This window comes from Microtus oregoni, unplaced genomic scaffold (assembly GCF_018167655.1).
Source record: "Microtus oregoni isolate MIOR12 unplaced genomic scaffold, Mior012 000073F_ref0000255, whole genome shotgun sequence".
NCBI lineage: Eukaryota > Metazoa > Chordata > Mammalia > Rodentia > Cricetidae > Microtus > Microtus oregoni.
Genome location: NW_024543986.1, coordinates 3,330,698 through 3,351,007, shown reverse-complemented (window position 1 = coordinate 3,351,007; position 20,310 = coordinate 3,330,698). Strand labels below are relative to the sequence as shown.

Below are 20,310 nucleotides of genomic sequence, written 5' to 3'. Positions count from 1 at the left end.
GGCTGTCTTTTGATGGAAAGGCCAAGGATTTGGTAGTTGTTCGGTCTACAAGACTAGATGTCTCAGCAGTCCCCAGTCTGGTGTCAGAGTCCCAAGGAAGTCCTAGAGAGCTGCCAGTCTTCAGTCTTTGTTGGAATCTAGAAAAAGTAGGCAAAAAGCAGTCTTCCTTACTCTATAGCCTTTTATGTAGCTACTACCATCAGAAGGTGAGTCTTCTCACCTCAAATGATGACAGTAAAGAAAATCCCTCACGGATGTTGCAGCTTGGGTTTTACTTAATCCAGATATGATCAAATTGATAACCAAGATCAGTCACCAAATCCCTACATTTATTTTCTCGTCGTGTTGAATTTTATATTTATTTACATAACAAGAACTACCTTATTCTGCCTAGTATCTCCCATGCTATTCTTATTTTTCAATATTAGCTCGAACTTTTATTCTAGCTCAATTTTTTTCAACTCATGTTATAATTTTCAACATATTTACCTTAGGAAAAAATTATTCATATTTAAATTATCTTCTTTAGAGAAGTTGTATACAACATGTCTGCTTTGATTTTTTTTTCTTTACAATTTTTATAACACATGTACAATGGAGTTCTAAAGGTTTTTTTTTTGAGACAGGTTCTTACTATATATCCTAATTCACTATGTAGACTAGGTTGGCCTTAAACTCAGAGCTGTACCTGCTTCTTCCTCCTGATTAATGGGGTTAAAGGTGTGTGCCTCCATGCCTGGTTGAAATTCTAAAGATTTTGTAAGTTTTTATCTTAAAATTTAAGAACTTATATTTTATTATCTGAATTATATGGCATGTTGAATATTTATCATCATAAGTAAGATAGTAATAAATCAAAATAAGACAATTGACTGATTTTTTTTTTCATTGGTTTTATAGCCTTGTATTTGTGGTAAGTGACTTTTTTTTCCCAATTGGTGTGTGTATAACATTTTTCTTGATATTTATTGTTAATACTTCTAAAATTTTTCTAGAGGAAAAAAAGTTTGAGACAGGGTCTCTCTATTTAGTAGCTCTGGCTGTTGTGGAACTCATTATTGTATCTCAGGCTTGCCTCAAATACACAGCGATCCCCCTGCCTCCCAAGTGCTAGAACTAAAGGTTTTAAACTATGCCTGAATTAGAGAAAAAAAATTTGAGACAGGGTCTCACTGTGTACCTCTGACTAGTCTGGAACTCACTGTGTAAACTAGACTGGCATCAAGACTACATAGCTCTGCCTAGCTCTGCTTTAATCCTGAGTAGTGAAATTAATGGTATGTACCACCATGCCCCCACTAGAATTTTTTTTGCAAATATAACCTAATATATTTCTTAAAGCCTGATATTTTATTCATTCTTTTATTCTATTCATATTTACTAAATTACTACTATTTGTAAGAATTGGGCTATGAGCTCTGTCAAATACAGACATGAGTCAGTAAAATCTTCACATAGCTTGTAGACTTTATAGACACATACAGTACAGCTTTAGGGAAACTAATAAAGTATGGGTTAGTAGCCCTTTTCTTACTGTTTTTATTGTTTGAGAATTTCCTATATGCATATAAAACATTTTGATCAATTCCACCCCATTTCTTTCCCCTACTTTTTACTCCCAAGGTCATTTTTTTCCCTTAAATCTACTGGATCCACCTAGTACTGTTTGGTGTTGCGATGTAGGGCCATCCACTGAAGCATGAGCAATCTTTTAGGGACCACATTCCTGAAGAAAACTGACTTTTCTGTCCCACCAGCTCCCATTAATTGTCAGTTAGTTTCTCGATTAGGAATGGGACTTCATGAACTCTTTCTCAATCCATGCTGAGATTTTGACTGGCTTGATCCTGTATAGGCCTTGTGCATACAGTCACAACTACTGTGAGTTCATGTGTGTAACAGTGCTAGTTTCCCAACATTTTATAATAAAATTGCTTAAATATTTAACAAGGATTACTTTTCAGAGTAACTTACAGACATCTACTAAAACCAAAAGAGTAGAGAAGATATTGTACTCCATATATTTACATTGCTAAGCAATGGAACAGATGTGTTCAACTTTAGGGAATACTGTCAGGCACACAGTAAAGGGAACATTTTAATTTACTCTCTCATTGGATCCAGTTACTTTTGTCAGTGCTAGATTTTGTTGTTGTAGCCATGCTAGTAGGCATCTGGTGATGTGAAATTGAGATGAGGAGGGTGGGCATTGGAACTGTGGTGTTCTTTGCAATTTCCAGATGAATAATGGTGCTGAGAACCTTAAGCTCATCAGTGCCTACAACTGTCTTGTGAAATGCCCTTTAAATATTGCTTACTATTTCATTGGATTATCTGTTTTTATGATATTTTTAATTCTTTGCATACATATTTTGAGTTCTTTTTCACTTTTCCTAGAATACAATTAATTTTTTCCCTCCATGGAAAATGCTCTTTTGAAAAAAAAAATCTTAAGTTTGCTCCCCTAAAATAATAGGTACATTCTATCAGGTTTGATTCCAAAAAAAATTCATTGCTTTAGACTTAACACTCAAACCTACATTATACCTTGAATTGATTGTTTGTCTGCAGAGGAATAAAAAACTGACTCCTTCTAGATCCACACGAATCATCAGCATTCCCTGGGAAGTTGTATCTCCAGTGCCCTGCACACGTGACCTTCTGTCATTACTCATAGGACTACATGTCTGTGGGTCTGTGTCTGACTGATGTCTGTTCTGTCTTCATCTACTTGCTTACTCTCTAGTTCACATATGTCTGTGGTGTGTGTGTTTGTCTGGTCAGACACTGACAGAAAATCCTTCCTAAGTTGCTCTCACCTTCATTCATTGAGGCAGGGTCTCTCAGTTGAACACAGTGCCCATCATTTAATCTAGTGTATCTAGTCGCCTTATTCTGGGGATCTGCAGTCTCTGCCTTTCCTGACCTGAAATGAGAATGTGAGACTGCATATGACTTATGTGTTATGTGGTGATTTCAGGATTTATTTGATAATCTTTAGATATTCATCATTATCCTGAGACATGAGTATTATCAGTCTAATTTCATAGATAAAGAGCCTGAGGCATTGGGAGGTTCAGTAACTTGAGAAGAGAGCACAGAAACTGAACTGCAATGCCAATAATCCCAGTACCTAGGATGCTGAGACTGTATGATTGTGAAACCATCCTGGGCTACCTAGAAACCCTGTCTCTAAAAAAGTAGATATTGTAGAATGTAATTATAACCAGGTATAAAGAACAGTGTTTTGAAGCCTGTAATCCCAGCACTCAGAAGGTAGAAGCAGGAGGATCAGAATTTCAACACAGGCATCAGCTATGTAATGAATTCAAGGCCAGCTTGGGCTACATGAGACTTTGTCTCAACAAGCAGAAATAAAGAGTGCTTTGGTAGGGGTGTGAATAGGAGATGAATGATCAAAACCTCCGAGATGATTGGTTCTCTAAACTGATAAGATTATTACTCAATTATAGGATGGTTTTTATAGAGACTCATAGTGATTTGTTATAAATAGTCAACCTAATCTTAAAATTGCTTTTGATTGTTGTTTCTCTTACTTCCAACCTTAGCCTCCCTAGCTCTACGATTACACCAAAGTGTTTTGATTGATTGAGTTATTTTACTTTGAAATTCAGTTTGGTAAAGGCTTTAAAATAGGTTTGCCCATTTATATCGTAAGCTTTGTCACAGAAAGGCAAAGTTCCTTCTCATAAGAAGCCCATTTATGAGAATGTAAAACTAAGCATATGGAAGGTGTTACAAAGATTAACACACTGCAAGAAAAATAATACTTTCTGCATTATAATTTTTGACATTGTGACAGATATCTAAGAGAAACAGTTTAAGGAAGAAAGGATTGTTTTCTTCATGGTTTCAGAGGTTCCAGTCCATGATTAGCCTGTTGCAAGGCAGAATCAACATGGAGGAAGGATATAGTGAAGGAAAGTCATTTATCTTGGTAATTAAGAGGCATAGGAAGTGCCAGGGGCAAGGTCCCTCATTTTAGGGCCTGCATCCAATGATCTACTTCTCTCAGCTAGGCCCTGCCTTCCAGTGATGCTGTTTTATTACAACTACACCACTGAATTAATACATTGATTAGATCAGAGCCTTCAGGATCCAGTCACTTCCCAAAAAGCTGGCTCTAAGGACATAAATATAATATTTTGAATTGCAGTCATGCAACAACATTTTAAAATTTTTAGGATCAGATAATTATTTGTGAACCTTTCGTTGTTATAAATCTGCATTTTGCACCTATTTTACTCTGATTTATAGGTTAATGAACCACATGAAACATCACTTGGAGCATGAGAAACAGAACAGTGAATCCTGGGAAAGCCATACCACATGCCAGCACTGCTATCGGCAGTATCCCAACCCCTTTCAGCTACAGTGCCACATTGAAAGTACACACACTCCTCATGATTTTTCTAGTAAGTAACAGTTTTAATGAATTTGATTATCTGATTATTAGGGGGAACCTGTTCCTTTTACTACTCATAGTAGTAGTGTTACTGTATTACTTGATGTTATGATTTATACAAAATGAATCTTGTTTTCATATGCATGTGAAAATGGTATGTTTTTTTTCTCTTTCAGCTATTTGTAAAATCTGTGAATTGTCATTTGAAACAGAGCATATGCTTTTACAACATATGAAGGACACTCATAAGCCTGGTGAAATGCCATATATTTGCCAGGTATACACATTTATTGTATACTTCAGTGTTTGTTCAATGTCTACATGCCATTAAATAGTATTGTGTCCTTTTATTTCTGAAGCATTTAAATAAAATTAATTAGCATACTAAAATTGAAAAACCTTTGTGTTTATAGTGAGATTTCCATTTGTTGGGAATTGTTCATACATGGGTATAATGGGCTAGATTTGGCCTTCTTGGCCATAGTTCTCTGACTACTGTAATAGAAATTGTCCAACTGGAGAATGACAAAGATGGACTTATCATACAGGGAAGAATACAGATGTTTTGGAAAATAGGAAATATTTGAGAACTAAATATCTTTTGACCAGTGGTTTTTCAGAATTTGAAGTGACTCCCAGTATTAAGACAGCAACATAAAAATATACTGTCTCTGGCTTAGCCTGAAAAAAGAATGAGTGGGATCAGTGCTTGAAAATTAAAGTCAACATAAGGGATGATCGATCTGCAAAGAGGAATGAAATCTGTGTTTTAAAATATCCCTAGTGCAGAATGTTTTTCTAAACCAATGATCTATCACTGCTAATGTGATGTAAATTATATGCAAATTATAAAATTTTATATTGAACATAAACTTTATTTCTAGGTTTGCCAGTTTAGATCATCAATATTTTCTGATGTAGAAACTCACTTTCGATCATCCCATGAGAACACTAAGAACTTGCTGTGTCCATTTTGTCTCAAAGTTAGTAGAATGGCAACCCCTTATATGAATCATTACATGAAACATCAGGTGAGATTTAAACTTTCTTTCTTCATATTGTTTTATGGAAAAGATATACAGACTTAGAACATTCATTAAATTTATTCCAAGAAGACAAAATTGTTCCAAACGACGTTTGACAGTTTATTGCTGATTTATGAAACATTCACTTCTTTTTCTTTCTTATTTTCAGGTAATTCTAAGGTCCATAATCTGAACTTTCTGAAAGCTATCACTAGAAATAGGAACCACAGAATGGGGGGGGAGGGGAGAGGAGTAAATGAATGGAATATAACTTGCATATTTTGGCATTCCAGATTGCTAGGCATTGTGTCTTGTGGGTAATTTTGAAGAGCATAGGAAAGGATTTTAACTGAGAAAGCGTAAAGACTTACAGCCTTATGGTTTTGCTTTTCTTCAAATCTTTCCACTTGTCCATTTTTTTGTTGCTGTTATGAGAAGAAAAGTAATTGTCATCAGTGACCCAGGGTGGTTTCTAGTGGTAGCTGCTAAAAGAGGAAACAGTTTTGACCCTTATTACCAGATTTATAAACTGTGTCAGGGAACTATACTTAGGTTGTAACTTGCTTCCTCCATGACTTTTGCTAGTTGTACTTGATAATTTCTAAAATACCAGTATCAGTGCTTGCTCCTCTCTTGAGTTCTGATTTTTTATTCACCTACTCTTTCTTTTCTTTTCTTTCTTTGTTGTTTGTTTGTTTGTTTGTTTAGAGACAGGGTTTCTCTGTAGCTTTGGAGCCTGTCCTGGAACTAGCACTTGTAGACCAGATTGGCCTCGAACTCAGAAATCCACCTGCCTGTCTCCCAAGTGCTGGGATTAAGGACACGCACCACTACCACCCAGCCTCACCTAGTCTTTATATATCTCCTCCTTCCCTACTACCTTCCTCTTTCTCACCTATCCCCTTATTCTTAGTTCCTTTATTCCACTAGACAGTTTCATTTCTCTTTTTAGTACTTAGTTCTGGGTGGATTAATACAACTCTGGTCTAAGAGAGTGCTTTGAGGTTGGTGCCTGGTATTCTTTATCCTTAATCTGTTTCTTTATTCTTTCACTGTAATAAACAAAACTGGCTGAATCAGCAAACCTGGGATACTTATGGAAATCATTGATATCCTATGAGTACTCTCTTCATCTATTTAGGCATCTGTACCACTATAATGAACTGGATCAAATAATAATAAATATTTATTTCTCACATTTCTAAAGAAGGGAAAGTTGAAAATCAAGGCACCAAAAGAATTGGGTGTGGTAAGGGCCTGCTTCCTGATTCACAGATGCCCATGTTCTCACCGTGTCCTCACATGGCAGAAGGGGCAAAACAGCTCTTTTATAAGGACACTATCCCACTGCCTCCATGATCTAATTGCCTTCTGAACATTCTGCCTCCCAGTGACGTTACATTGGAGCTCAGGAATTCCATATAAGAATTCATATAAGGGGCTGGAGAGATGGCTCAGTGGTTAAGAGCATTGCCTGCTCTTCCAAAGGTCCTGAGTTCAATTCCTGGCATCCACATGGTGGCTCACAACCTTCTGTAATGAGATCTGGCGCCCTCTTCTGGCCTGCAGACATACACACAGACAGAATACTGTATACATAATAAATAAATATTTAAAAAAAAAGAATTCATATAAGAAAGATGACATTCATTAAGTTTAGTATACTTAAGAGGTAGACATTCAACAGGAAAGAGAAAAAAATCTTTTCATAAGGCTTATCATGTATTTCTCAGGTATTTTCAGTTTGAAAGCCAGAGATGAGCAGTTTTAGTCTTGCAATGGAAATTACATTATTAATAAACTAACAATAATTGAATTTTTAGTTTATTATTATTTGTTAAGATTTTTGTTGTATGTAATATTTTCCTAAAAGGAATATAATTTTAGGAATATTAGTTTGCATAATGTTTAAGAAATACTAAAGCTTTTAGATATGCTAAATATTTTCCTTAATTTCTTAGTAGTAAAATTGCCAACTACTAATCATTTGCCTTATAATAACCGTGATGCTTTTATGTCCGTTTTATTTAACAGCTATCCTATGAAGTAAGTATATGATCATTTCCATTTTATAAAAGGGAAAACGGGCTGGAGAGCTGGCTCAGTGATTAAGAGCACTGGCTGCTCTTCCAGAGGTCCTTAGTTCAATTCCCAGCAATCACATGGAGTGGCTCACAACCACCTACAGTGGGATCTGATGCCCTCTTATGGCATAAAGGTATACATGCAGATAGAATATTCATACATAAAATAAATAAATAAATTTTTTAAAAAGAAGGGAAAACAAGGCTTTATAGGGAATAATTTGACCAATATCACATTCTCCAACAAATGGCAGCTAAAAGTTGATTCAGAGCCTAAACTTTATCACTGACTCAAAATCCACAATAATAGGTAGGGAGGCAGAAATTACAGAAAGTTAATATTACTCTTTGAAATCCTTTAAATTCATCAAACAGTATAGTGGCTTGTCAAATTTCAGTACAGGGAACCTTTTGTGTTTCTTTTTAATGCAAACTTTTTTTTTAAGATTTATTTATTTATTATGTATACAACATTCTGCCTCCGTGTATGCCCACACGCCGGAAGAGGGCGCCAGATCTCATTACAGATGGTTGTGAGCCACCATATGGTTGCTGGGAATTGAACTCAGGACCTCTGGAAGAGCAGCCGGTGCTCTTAACCACTGAGCCATCTCTCCAGCCCTTGTGTTTCTTTTTTTAACCTTTGTCATATATCACTGTCTCTTTGGTTGGATATCATGGTATTCCTGTATCCTCATCAACCTTACTTAGTACCTTGCAACATACATACACATGAAAGACATTGAAAATTTAAGTTTAGTTAATTTTAATATTAGATTAATATCTCTAACACAGGCCTCTAGGAAAATCTACTCTGAATGGAATAACAGACATTTTAAGCTCAATGAATTGTGTTCTGTGCTTATGTGTATTTTTCCATTCTCTTCTGCCTAACTTGCTATTTATTTAACAAATAATTTATAGCATATAAATATTAGGAATGCTAAAGTGAGAAAAGCAACCTTTGCCCTCTGAAATTTGTACTATAATGTGGAAAAGTGTGTGTGTGTGTGTGTGTGTGTGTGTGATTTACATATCAGTTAGTAGTAAATATAGTGGGAAGAAAGTGCAGGTGGATTAGGACTTCTAGATCTTTTGTGAAGTGGTGGGTGCTCTTTTTTACATTATTTGGTCAAAAAGGCCTCTCCTGAGGGGATAAGGCAATATATAATATGGCCATCAGAAAGAGAATATATTCTAAACAGCGGGAATTACTTAAGTACATTAGATAGTGAGGTGAGCATATATTTGGGATGTTGGAGGAATAGCAACAGTGTTAATATGGCTAAAGCACAGTAAAGAAGCAGTAAGGCCAGGTGTGACTCACAACCTTTAATTCCAGCGCTTGAGAGGCAGAGGCTGGCAGATCTCTAAGTTTGAGGCCAGTTGGGTCTACAGAAAAAGTTCCAGGACAGCCAAGACTACACAGAGAAACCAAGTCTCAAAAAACCAAGGAAGGGAGGGAGGGGAGGGGAAGGGACAGGAAAGAAGGAAAGGAAAGGAAGGGGAAAGACAGCAGTAGGAAAGTAGTAGCTGAGGATGTGGTGATGGAAGATGGAAGTCAAGCCAGATGAAGTAAGGCCATGTGTGCCAGAGTCAGGATTCCTGAGAGTAAATGGAAAGTCATCAAAGGACTCTTTTGTTTTGTTTTTTTTCGAGACAGGGTTTCTCTGTGTTGCTTTGGCTCCTGTCCCTCCTCGAACTGTTAGCTCTTGTAGACCAGGCTGACCTCAAACTCACAGAGATCTGCCATTTTCTGCCACCAAAGGATTTAAGCAACTGAGAAATGTATGATTTTAAGGTCACCCCAGCAGCTGTGGGAAGGAATGACCATACTAGGGGTTAAAAGATAGAAACAAGGAGAAGATAGGAACCTTTTTCAGAGTCCACACATGGCTTTTACTAGTATGGATGGTAGCAGTGGTTGGAAGTAATGAAAAAATAGAAAGATAAGTGATTTAAACATATTGCCAATAACTTACAGGTTGTATTAATGTGTAAGAAAGAGGAGTTAAGAGTGACCAAGTCTGGTGTTTGTTATGAGCTACTGTAAGAATTGAATTTTCATATACTGAGACATTAGAAAAATATGGAAGGAATAAATTTTTTTAAGTGTATAATAATTTTTTGAATTATTATTTCCACTTCTTTTCCTCTCTCCAACCCTTCCCATAACCCCTCTCCTCTTGTTCTCTCTCATTGATATCCTATTTTTCTTTATTTGTTGTTACACACACAAACATACACATTCACACCCCTAAATATATAACCTGCTCTAACCATATAATGTTACCTGTATGTATATGATCTAAGGATTGCTCATGTGATACTGGATAACAATGGGGGACCCTTTCATGATACTTTTACATGGAAGCATATAGTGTTGTGTTTCATTCTGTACATGAAAGAGAAGTTACTATTTCCTAGAGAATATATAAATTTGAATCATTGATATATGAAAGTGCTTGCCTATTCTACATGAAATCCCAGAATTCATCTCCAATACTTCAAAAATGAATGAATGAATGAATGGCTCCATGTAGCCCAATGATAGCATAAAGGCTTAAATATGATCCCTAGCACCAAAAAGGAAAAAAAATACTTTGGCATTATCTATGATGGGAGATGGTAAAATGGTTGCTTTTAAAATTATAGAGATGTAAGTCAAAGAGAAATTTCAGGGTTTGTGGTTGGTAGTTGTTAGTGACTCTAGAATGTGGTGGTACATACCTATAATCCTAGCACTTGGGTGCTGAAACAGGAGGATCACAAGAAACCAATAAAGTATAACACAGAGCTTTCAACGGCAGATGGGGTGTATAATGAGACTTTTCTCATAAAAGAAAACAATTTTAATATCATTTCTAATAATTTTTATAAACAGAATAAAGGAATTTATCGTTGCCAAAAATGCAGACTACAATTTTTGACCTGCAAGGAGAAAACAGATCATAAGTTAGAACATCGCACATTTATAGAGCCTAAAGGACTAGAAGGATTGCCTCCTGGAACAAAAGTGAGTATTAAATATGTTGTATCCTAGTGTTTTGTCTAGTAAAATCCTTGACTGGCCAGGCGGTGGTAGCGCACGCCTTTGATCCCAACACTCAGGAGGCAGAGACATTTTTTTTTTTGACAGAACTTGCCTCAAGTTTATTTGTAAAAACAGCATAAGGTCCTGAACATCTGCAAATACTGTGTAGGTGTTCACACCAGTCCATCTGTCTTCACATTGGCAGACTGAGACCTTTTTTATGGGGCCTTCACAGGGGCCTGGGCACCTTTTGGAGCCTGAGCTGCAGCTGAGGCCTCTGCCTTGGCTTGAACCTTGGGCATTGTTATTTGGAGCCTACGACCCCTGGCCATGTAGCTTCTAATCCGCTTCCCAAGCTTAGGGTGAGCAATTAAAGCCAGACGGGTGAGTTTGCGGCTGGGGCCCTTTGTACCTTGGGCTTCACCACCTGGGACTTCACCAGGGCCTTGATGGCCTCCACACGTGCACTCATGGCCTTTGCATTATTTGCCTGCATCTTCTTCCGGCCTTTCTTGTTGTGCTTCTTGGCAAAGCACATGTTCCTCAGGAACTTGGGGTCAACCCCTTGAGAGATTCGTATCTTTGTGACCGGGGTTTCTTGATGCCGTTTCTGTGCCATTTCCAGGACTGGTTGTGTGTGGTGTCATTCTTGGACTTGGCCATGGCTGGACGGTAATCGGTGGCTCCCGAAGCACCTGCGACCGGAAGAAAAGAAAAGGGTCTCTGTGAGTTCAAGGTCAACATGGTCTACAGAGTGAGTTCCCTGACAGGCTCCAAAGCTACAGAGAAACCCTGTCTCAAAAAATAAACAAGTAAATAAAATCCTTGACTGGTTATAGTGGTGCATGCTTTTAATCCTACCACACAGTATGCGGAAGAAGCAGGTGGGTCTGAGTTCAAAGATAACCTGATCTACATAGTGAGTTCCAGAACAGCGTGACTCTGTCTCAGAAAAGGGGTGGGGGAATAAAGAAAGGGAAAAAAAACTCCTGTCTGGGTATTGAATATAATATAAAAATATTGCCTACTTTTATTAAGAACTAAAGTTAAAATTTTGTTACATTTTTTAGTGTGTGAGTGTGTGTTATATTAGTACCTGTAGAAAGGCATCAGATACCCTGGGGTTGCAAGCAGTGAGCTGCCACCCTACATGGATTATGGATTCTGGAAAACAAACTCAGGCACTCTGCAAGAGTATCAAGTGTTAAGAACTGCTGAGTATTTTATCTCTTCAGCCAGGTTTCATCATTCTTATTCTTGAAAAGTAAAACTTCTGACTGTTGTTCGAGTTGATTGACAGGTGCCTTGTTGAAGTGATATTACTTTGTTGTAGGCTGAGTCACTAAGTGGTTGTACTGTTCTGTAGGCTTTTTATTTATTACATGTCTCTACTGCTAGACTACAACGCATTTGAGACTGGGAGTCACATTTAATTTATCTTTGTAGTCCAAGCATCTATCATAGCAACTTGAATATTATGGTGTTGAAGTTGATATTACTGAATCTACTTACAGAGAAACAGGTTCTTTTCCTGAATGACATTACTGTTTTTTTAAGGTTTATTTTTCATGTATACAGTGTTCTGTCTGCATATATGCCTGCAGGCCAGAAGAGGGCGCCATATCTCATTACAGATGGTTATGAGCCACCGTGTGGTTGCTGGAATTGAACTCAGGAGGACCTCTGGAAGTGCAGTCAATGCTCTTAACCACTGAGCCATCTCTAGCCCCAACATCACCGTTTTCAGTGAATAAACATACATTTGACTATAAATTTAGTTCTCTATGTTAGTTCACCATATTTTTTCTCTGGTTTCTTTATGTAAAGTTTGCTCCCGAATATTTGGTCTGGCACATGAATGGATAATCCAAAATTAAATTATTCCCAAGCTTTCATGTTTGGCTTTTAGCACATACTTTTGTGAGTGTATCTGCTATTAGAATTACCTAAAATAATACAGAGCAATTGCTGTGAACATCTAGAGTAAGAAAAGCATTTCAGTGTAACTTCTTGCAACCCACTTATCCCGTGTTGAGACTAAACATAGAGAATACTAATATAAACATTGCAAAGCTCTCATTTTCCATATTGTAATACAGTGGTAGTAATAATAATATCCATGTCCTTTTTTATACATTCTAATTTATCCAGTCAGCAATCCAACAAGACAAGAGAGTTAGTATTATCCCTGTATTAGAGATAAAGAGAATTAATTAGATGAAATCAATTATTTACTTAATTACAGGAAGAGTTGAAAAGTGCATTATTTAGATGCTCATATAGTTTACATTAACTTCTAATTATTAATATCTCTTTACATATAAATGTTACCAATATAAAATTATAATATTTCAATAGCAAATAAACATCTAACTAAATTTCATTTAACTGGTAAGAACATTTACAATAAATGGGAAACTGGGCCAGCGAATAAAGGTACATACCTCCCAACAATGCAAGTCTGATTATCTGATTTCAATTCATAGAACCCATATAGAGATAAAAAGAATCAATTCCAGAGGTTTTTTTTGACCTCTACATATGTACATGTATACACACACACACTACAAAAAGTAGAGTAAATGGAAAGTATATCTAGTTGCATCTTATGGTTTACTCCTTTAAATAATAAGAAAAGGAATCTTAAAAAAAAGAATAAAAAGTAAAGGGAAGAAAAAGGAAAGAAATGAAATGAGAAAAATAAGAGGTACCAACAAGAACAAGTGTTCTGGTGAAGGCCAATCCCTCATAATACCTTCTTACTATGTTGTACAATGGAGGGAACAAACTAGCTCTTAGGTCTCTTCCTATAAGGGACACAAATCCTATGTGTGAGGATTCTACTTTTGTGACCTAATTATCTCTTAAATGGTTTCTTCTAATGCCATCACATTGATTGAGATAAAGGGGAGGTTAGGATTTTGATATATTAATGGGTGAGCCCTTGCTCAGACCATACCAGGATCAATATAATCTCATTATTTCTGTCATTAACTTCTATTCAAAATTAAGAAATTAAACATAGACTTGAAAATATGAAAATAAAATTAATGACTTATTTAGTAATAAAAGTAATAAATTCTTGTTTGTCTTTTATCTACCAGCTCTCATAGTGACCACCCAAGTAAACAGCTTTATATTTTTAAGAAGCATTCAAGAGCTCTCAGGTAATTAATTGATCTTTTTCTGTACTTTGCATTAAAGAGGTGAAATTATATTTTTTAGCCAGATGTTGGTATACCTAATTTGAAATTCTAAACAATTGTCACTGGATATGATAGAATTATGTTTGTTATATTCTTAGAACAAAGAAAGGGCTAGCCTATCATATGACTAACTTCTGTTTCATTGGTACCAGATATTGAATTGAAACTTTCATGAATTTACTCTGTAAAATGAAAATAAAAGTCTCTTTAGCAATACTTGATTGGGAATAAGTTTATTTAAATGCTATAATATTTGAAATTAATATATATTATTTATAAAGCTCAGTTTTATTCTTTTTTGAATATACTTTATTATGTATGGGTATCTTGCCTGTATCTATATCTGTGCACCGCATAATTGCCTGGAGCCCGTGGAAGCCAGAAGAGAGAATTGGATCCCCTGAAACAGGAGTTTCAGTTGGTTGTGAACCACCATGTATGTTCTGAGAATCAATTTTGGTTTTCTGCAAGAGCAGCCACTGCTCTTAACTGAGCCATCCCTCCAACCTCTCACTTTTACTCTTTTATGAAAAAAAAAGTATATGGCTTTTTATACTATACAGAAAGAATGTTTGGTTACTGCTTATAAAGATATTTGCTCAGAGTCAACTAAGTATTATGGGACTTTTCTCATTCTTCTGCAGGTTTTTTACTCAATTTTTTTTAATTATCTCATTCATGTTGTCAAGACATTGAATGTGCCTTGCACATAATAGATACTTAGTTAAATTACAATGTGTATTAAAAATATACATCTGTAATATTAGGTCAGTAGCTCATAAAAGAAAGTTTGATGCCATTAAAAATCAGGCAGGGCATGGTGGCTCATACCTTTAATCCCAACACTCGGTAGGCAGAAGCAGGCAAATCTCTGAGTTTGAGGCCGGCCTGGTCTACAAAGTGAGTTCCAGGACAGCCAAAGATACACAGAGAAAACCCTTTCTCAAAAACAAAAATAAGACCTGGAGAGGTGGGTCATGATTTAAGAGTACTTGCTGCTCTTGCAGATGATTAGAGTTTAATCCCCAGTACCCATGTCAAGCATGTCATATCAAAAGCCTGTAACTCCAGCTCCAGGGGATCCAGAAATCTTCTGGCCTCTTCAGGCAATGCATACATGTATACACATACTCCCCCATGCACATAATTAAAATACAGTCTTAAAGTATATATATTGTAGCATTTGGGAAAGAATGCCTAGGGCCCTAGCACTAAGGAGACTAAGATAGAAGGATAGTGATGTCAAGGCCAGTCTGATCTACATACCAAGTTCCAACCCAACCTCTTACCTGTCTCAAAGTAACAACAATTAATAATAATTAGAAAAAGAAAGAATATTAGATAGTGCCATTACTAGAAATATTTGTAAATCTAAAATGGATTTTTTTAAATATTATTTTATGTTGAATTGTTCCTTTAGCTATTTATTGTTCATCTGTCACATGTAACACAAAGTGTTAAGTCATGTACAGATCAATGATGAAGAAGGCTTGGTACCAACTTTCTAGAAGGTACAATTTAAGCTGGGTATGGTAGAACATGCCTTTAGTCCCGGCACTTGGGAGGCAGAGGCAGGAGGATCTCTGTAAGTTCCGGGATAGCAAGAGCTACATAGTGAAGCCCTGTCTCAAAACAATTTATTGGAAGGATATAAGAAGTAAAAATAAGTTAGTACAGCAGAATCAGGAAATTTGTCATAAATACAGTGAGTTACTTATTTCAGAGATGACCAGAGGTTTCTACTTAAAAGATGCATGAAGAAGAAAGCATGACTTGAAGTGTAGAAACAAAAAGAAGTATGTAAGTGCTTCTAAGTCACATTGAATAACTAGTAGTACAGTTTGAATGGATGACAAAGTTCACGTATATGGTGAAATAATAATTTTGAGTTTAGAGACAGAATTTTTAAATCCAAAAAAATAGTTCTAAGGAATTAAGAATTAATTTTACTTTGAAAGACATTGAGAAAATCAAAACCAATGCTTTGAGTCGAATCAAGGGTATGAAAGGAAGATCAGTTTGCAGGAGTATACATGGTGAGTTGTAGCTGCATAAACCACAGAGTAGTTACGGCTGTTGTTTAGTAATTGATTGGGCTGGAACTAAAGAGATGCTGATGTGGTCAAAAGCGCTTGTTGCTCTTGCAGAAGTTCTAGTTCCAGTTCCCAACACTCACGTGGTGGCTTAAAACCATCCATAATTCTACTTTCTGGGGAATCTTACGTTCTAACTTCCCTGGGCACCAGGCATGGATGTGGTTGGTATACATACATACATGTAGTCAAAACACTTATACACAGAAAATAAAATAGTGTATCTTTTAAAAAAAATTCCAAAAGAAAGAACCAGAAGGGCTAGTGAGATGGCTCAGTGGTTAAGAGCACCCACATGTCAGCTCAAAATTGTCTGTAACTCTAATTCCAGGGATCTGACACTTTCCCACAGACACGCATGCAGGCAAAACACCAATGAACATAAAAATAAATTATATTTTTTTAAAAGGAAGCCCATTTGTTTAAAAAAAGATAATTAAATTAAAATCTTAAACAAAGCTTATGGGCTATTTAAAAGAAAAGGGACAGAAAGTAGGTTTCTGAATCAAAGCGCTAATTTTCAAATATGGGTCTAGCCTTAGGTAAGTTATTAAATCTGATCCTGTCCTCTTTAGACAATTGGTCATTATAACACCTGTCTTTTAGAGGTTATTTGTTTCGAAGAGATAGGTCTTAAAATCCCCAGTTTTGTATAATGTAAATGATATTTGAAATTGTTATTAAATATTAGATATTTGAAATACTAAAATATTTTTATTTGAACCTTAGAAGCAAGGAAATGACATCATAAGAGAAACCAGGAATAAAGGGTGGTTTGGGGGAGGAAAAACAAATTTTGGTTGTTAAAGGACACTTTTTTATGTGTCTAACACCTAGTCTTGACTATAAAACAGGATGTTAAGACAAGAGCTGCAGAGAAAAAAAATCAGCATAAGGTATACTACTGGGTTTTAGACATATAAAGGTAAGGTGTTTTGTATGATGAAGTGGTTGTGGTGGCTCACACCTATAATTCCAGCACTGGGGAAGGGAGGCAGGAGCATCCCAAGTTAGGATCCACTGGGCTATTAGTGAGACCCTGTCTCAAAGCAAACAAAACATAACTAAAATACCAAGTATGTATATGCTTTGTTGATAAACTAATAATTATATTAAATGACTAAATTAAAGGCTTTCACATCTCTCCTAACTTTATTCAGATTTAAATACAGTAGCTTATATGCTTTATAAACTGTACTGTTTTGTTTGCTGTTGTATACAAAATGCCTACTAATTTGATGTATAGAGGATATCCTAGGGCTTATTTTTAGTTTTTAAAGAGACTCTATTCTGTTTTCCATAATATTACAAACGTATACTTCTAACAGCACTGTATAAGAGATCTCTCTCCATTATCTTCGCCAGCATACGTTTTGTCTATTGATACAAGCCCTTCAGACTTGAGTCAGATGATATCTCATTGTGATATTCATTTCTATTTCTTTGATGGCTAATGAGTTTGAAATCTTTTTCAGACCTCTTGTCTATTTATATATCTTACTTAGAGATCTTTTGCTCAGTTTTGTGTGAAAATAGTGCTGTGTTTTGTTCAGGTGTATATCCATCTCTCATGAAGACATGCAAGAAGCAAACAAGATATATTTTGAATAAATGTATCTTCTTGCTTGGCAGATAAACCAAAGCATGGAATCACTGTGATTTACACAAGTTATACAAATTGCTAGTGGATCCAAGGCTGCTTTGGGTCTCTGGATGCCAATATTTTAGCAACAGATTGAGAGCAATTTATAAAGCACTAAATGATATCATAATTTACCTATGGCTAGGCCAGATTTTTTTTCTTTTTATTATTATTATTATTACAAATTTTCACCTCCTATTCCCCCTTCCTCTCCAGTCCAAAGAGCAGTCAGGGTTTCCTGCCCTGTTTATTTATTTATTATATATAGTGTTCTGTCTGCTTGTACGCCTGTGCACCAGAAGTGGGCACCAGATCTCATTACAGATGGTTGTGAGCTACCATGTTGTTGCTGGGAATTGAACTCAGGACCTCTGGAAGAGCAGCCAATGCTCTTACCCTCTGAGCCATCTCTCCAGCCTTAGGTCAGATTCTTAGAATCATTTTTTTTTCTTTTCAGGGCCAGTGATTAAATCTAGAGCTTTGCACATGGGAGGCAAATACTGCCTACAACCCAACCCTTTGAAGAGAATATTATATATATTTATAACAAAATTGGAAAACAACAGTGATAGCACATAAAATAAAAATCAAGAGTAATTACATGGAACAGCAGTTACTGAATTTATGTATGTATTGCCATATATAATCTGTCTTATTAGTCTTTTCTCTTTCCATAGGGGCATAACTCTAGTGTGCCTTAAATGTGACTTCCTAGCTGATACTTCTGGCTTAGACCGTATGGCTAAGCACTTAAATCAACGTAAAACTCATACTTGCCAAGTAGTAATCGAAAATGGTATGTACATGTGTCTATTACTTTGAATTTATGATATATGAGCCACATTGTGAGCTCTTACAAATTAAATTGATACTCCATCTATGTGTATTCCATTTGTAAACATAAAGCCCTCTGTGATTTCAGTTACAGAAAGAAGCTTAACTTATGAATCCACTTCTGAGTAAGTTTAATTTTCATTCAGCACAATTTACTTTGATAGATTTTATTACTGTTGCAATTTTTAAATGTATCATTAACAGAAATGAAAAATATTAAAGTATTTTATTTTTGTTTTTGTTTTAAAGCGGCTTGTTGAAATAGATTCCTGCTCTATGGAACTCATGCAACCTGGTGCAAGACAAGTTGGAATTTCCTAAGTTCAAAGTTCTGCAGTGTTTGCCTTTGCAAATCCAGTTTCCTAAGTGCAAAGTTCTGAAATGTTCCATAAAGGCAGTTAAAATCCACAACACTAGTTCGCATTTTTTCAGCTTTCTGATGGCAGTAGATTCTTATTCCACCTTATCTTAACCTGTACTTGGCTTCTCTAGTTAGCTCTGAAAAAAAAAAAACTTTAGTTGCTATTGTCTTTACTTGCTTTGCTTCAGATAATTTGTGTTTCTTTGCTTCAGATAATTTGTATTTCTCTCTGCCTTCAGAATATTACATATCAAACAGTATAGCTATTCTATTTCTTTTTTTCTGTTTTGTCTGCTTCTTAATTTTTTTTAAGTCTTGCTGCTCAGCTGCTTTTTCCTTCATTCTTTGTCTGTCATTGTTCTATTTTTCAGATGCAGAAGCGACACAGAAATTTCAAAAGATGTCCAGTATACTCCTGGACAGTGTCCCCCTTCGATGGACACAACTAATGCCTGTTTTTCTTTCCATGGAATGTGAATTGTTTGACTGTGAGACCTGTTTCAATTTGTGGCCTTGGGAATCTATCAGTTCTTAGGCAGAGTCCCTTCCTGCCTAACTAGCCTTACATAAGGCTGATGTTGATTTGGCCATCAACAACCTCAAGGTCCACCAAAATGAACACAGCTTCCTACTGGGGGCTTTGGTACTTTTTAGGCTTATGAACGATTATAATAATGAAAGCCTACCAAGTAAGTGCTTTAACACCCAAGTTCAACTTTAATCACTTTGGCTGCAGTCCTTTAATCTTCCTCTAGCATGAATACAGTCTGAGGTATATGAAAAACCTGATTGTATAGGGAGTGAAAATTACTTTCATGTTCTTGGAAAAGCAAACTTTGTGGAGTTCTAGCTCCAAAATAATTTTTTGTGTTGTCATTTAAAGTTTTAGCCAATATTCCAAGAGTTCTCAGCAGTGATACTATTTAAATTCCTAATTTTTTAAAATTTTGATAGCTTGGTTTTTGTCATTCACCAAATTTATTGATGTCTACTTTGTATGTTAACTTTTGTAATTTCTGATTAAACTTTTTGTGTTTGTTAAAAATGCCAAGAAATTTCTTTAAAATTTTTTACAGATTTCATACAGCTACCTGTTGGTAGTTTCTTTTCTTTTTTTCTTTCTTTTTTGGAGGTTTTTTGTTTGTTTGTTTGTTTGTTTGTTTGTTTTTTGAGCCACGGTTTCTACTATAGTCCAGGCTGACCTTGAACTCACAGATTTTTCTGCCTCAGCCTCCCAAGTGCTGCTTTTAAAGGCATGTGAGGTCCTTGTTCAGGTCATTAGACATTAATATATGATCTGTCTATCTTGAGACTATCATGAACATCTTAGCAGTCAGGAATTAAAAGACAAAGGAACAAAAACTCCCCTTACAAATATTACAAGTTTTACATTGCTATTCAATTAGCAATTACCTTCTTAGCCATTAATGTAATTCCTTTAGATAAAGATAATATATTCAATAATATTGGGACCAAAAAATGCACTTGTTTCTTGCCCACATATATATAGAGAGAGATGTATATTTTTTTATTTTGGTGTTTGTTTATTTTGGTTTACATTGAATCTAGATTTTCTGAACAGTTTTGGTGTTACTTATTTTTTTA

The 20,310-nt window shown here is 35.8% G+C and overlaps 1 protein-coding gene across 1 annotated transcript in view; it reads left to right on the top strand.

The window, feature by feature from the left end:
• The window catches only part of LOC121441119 (zinc finger protein 280C-like), a 40,797-nt gene extending 22,324 nt beyond the window's left edge, over positions 1–18,473 (top strand). The window contains exons 8-14 of the mRNA XM_041642254.1: positions 4,279–4,436; positions 4,603–4,703; positions 5,311–5,457; positions 10,420–10,577; positions 13,674–13,736; positions 18,188–18,306; positions 18,433–18,473. Coding sequence (XP_041498188.1) covers positions 4,279–4,436; positions 4,603–4,703; positions 5,311–5,457; positions 10,420–10,577; positions 13,674–13,736; positions 18,188–18,306; positions 18,433–18,473 — 787 coding nt within the window. The remainder of the gene's footprint in view (positions 1–4,278; positions 4,437–4,602; positions 4,704–5,310; positions 5,458–10,419; positions 10,578–13,673; positions 13,737–18,187; positions 18,307–18,432) is intronic.
• The last annotated feature ends 1,837 nt before the right edge of the window (positions 18,474–20,310 follow it).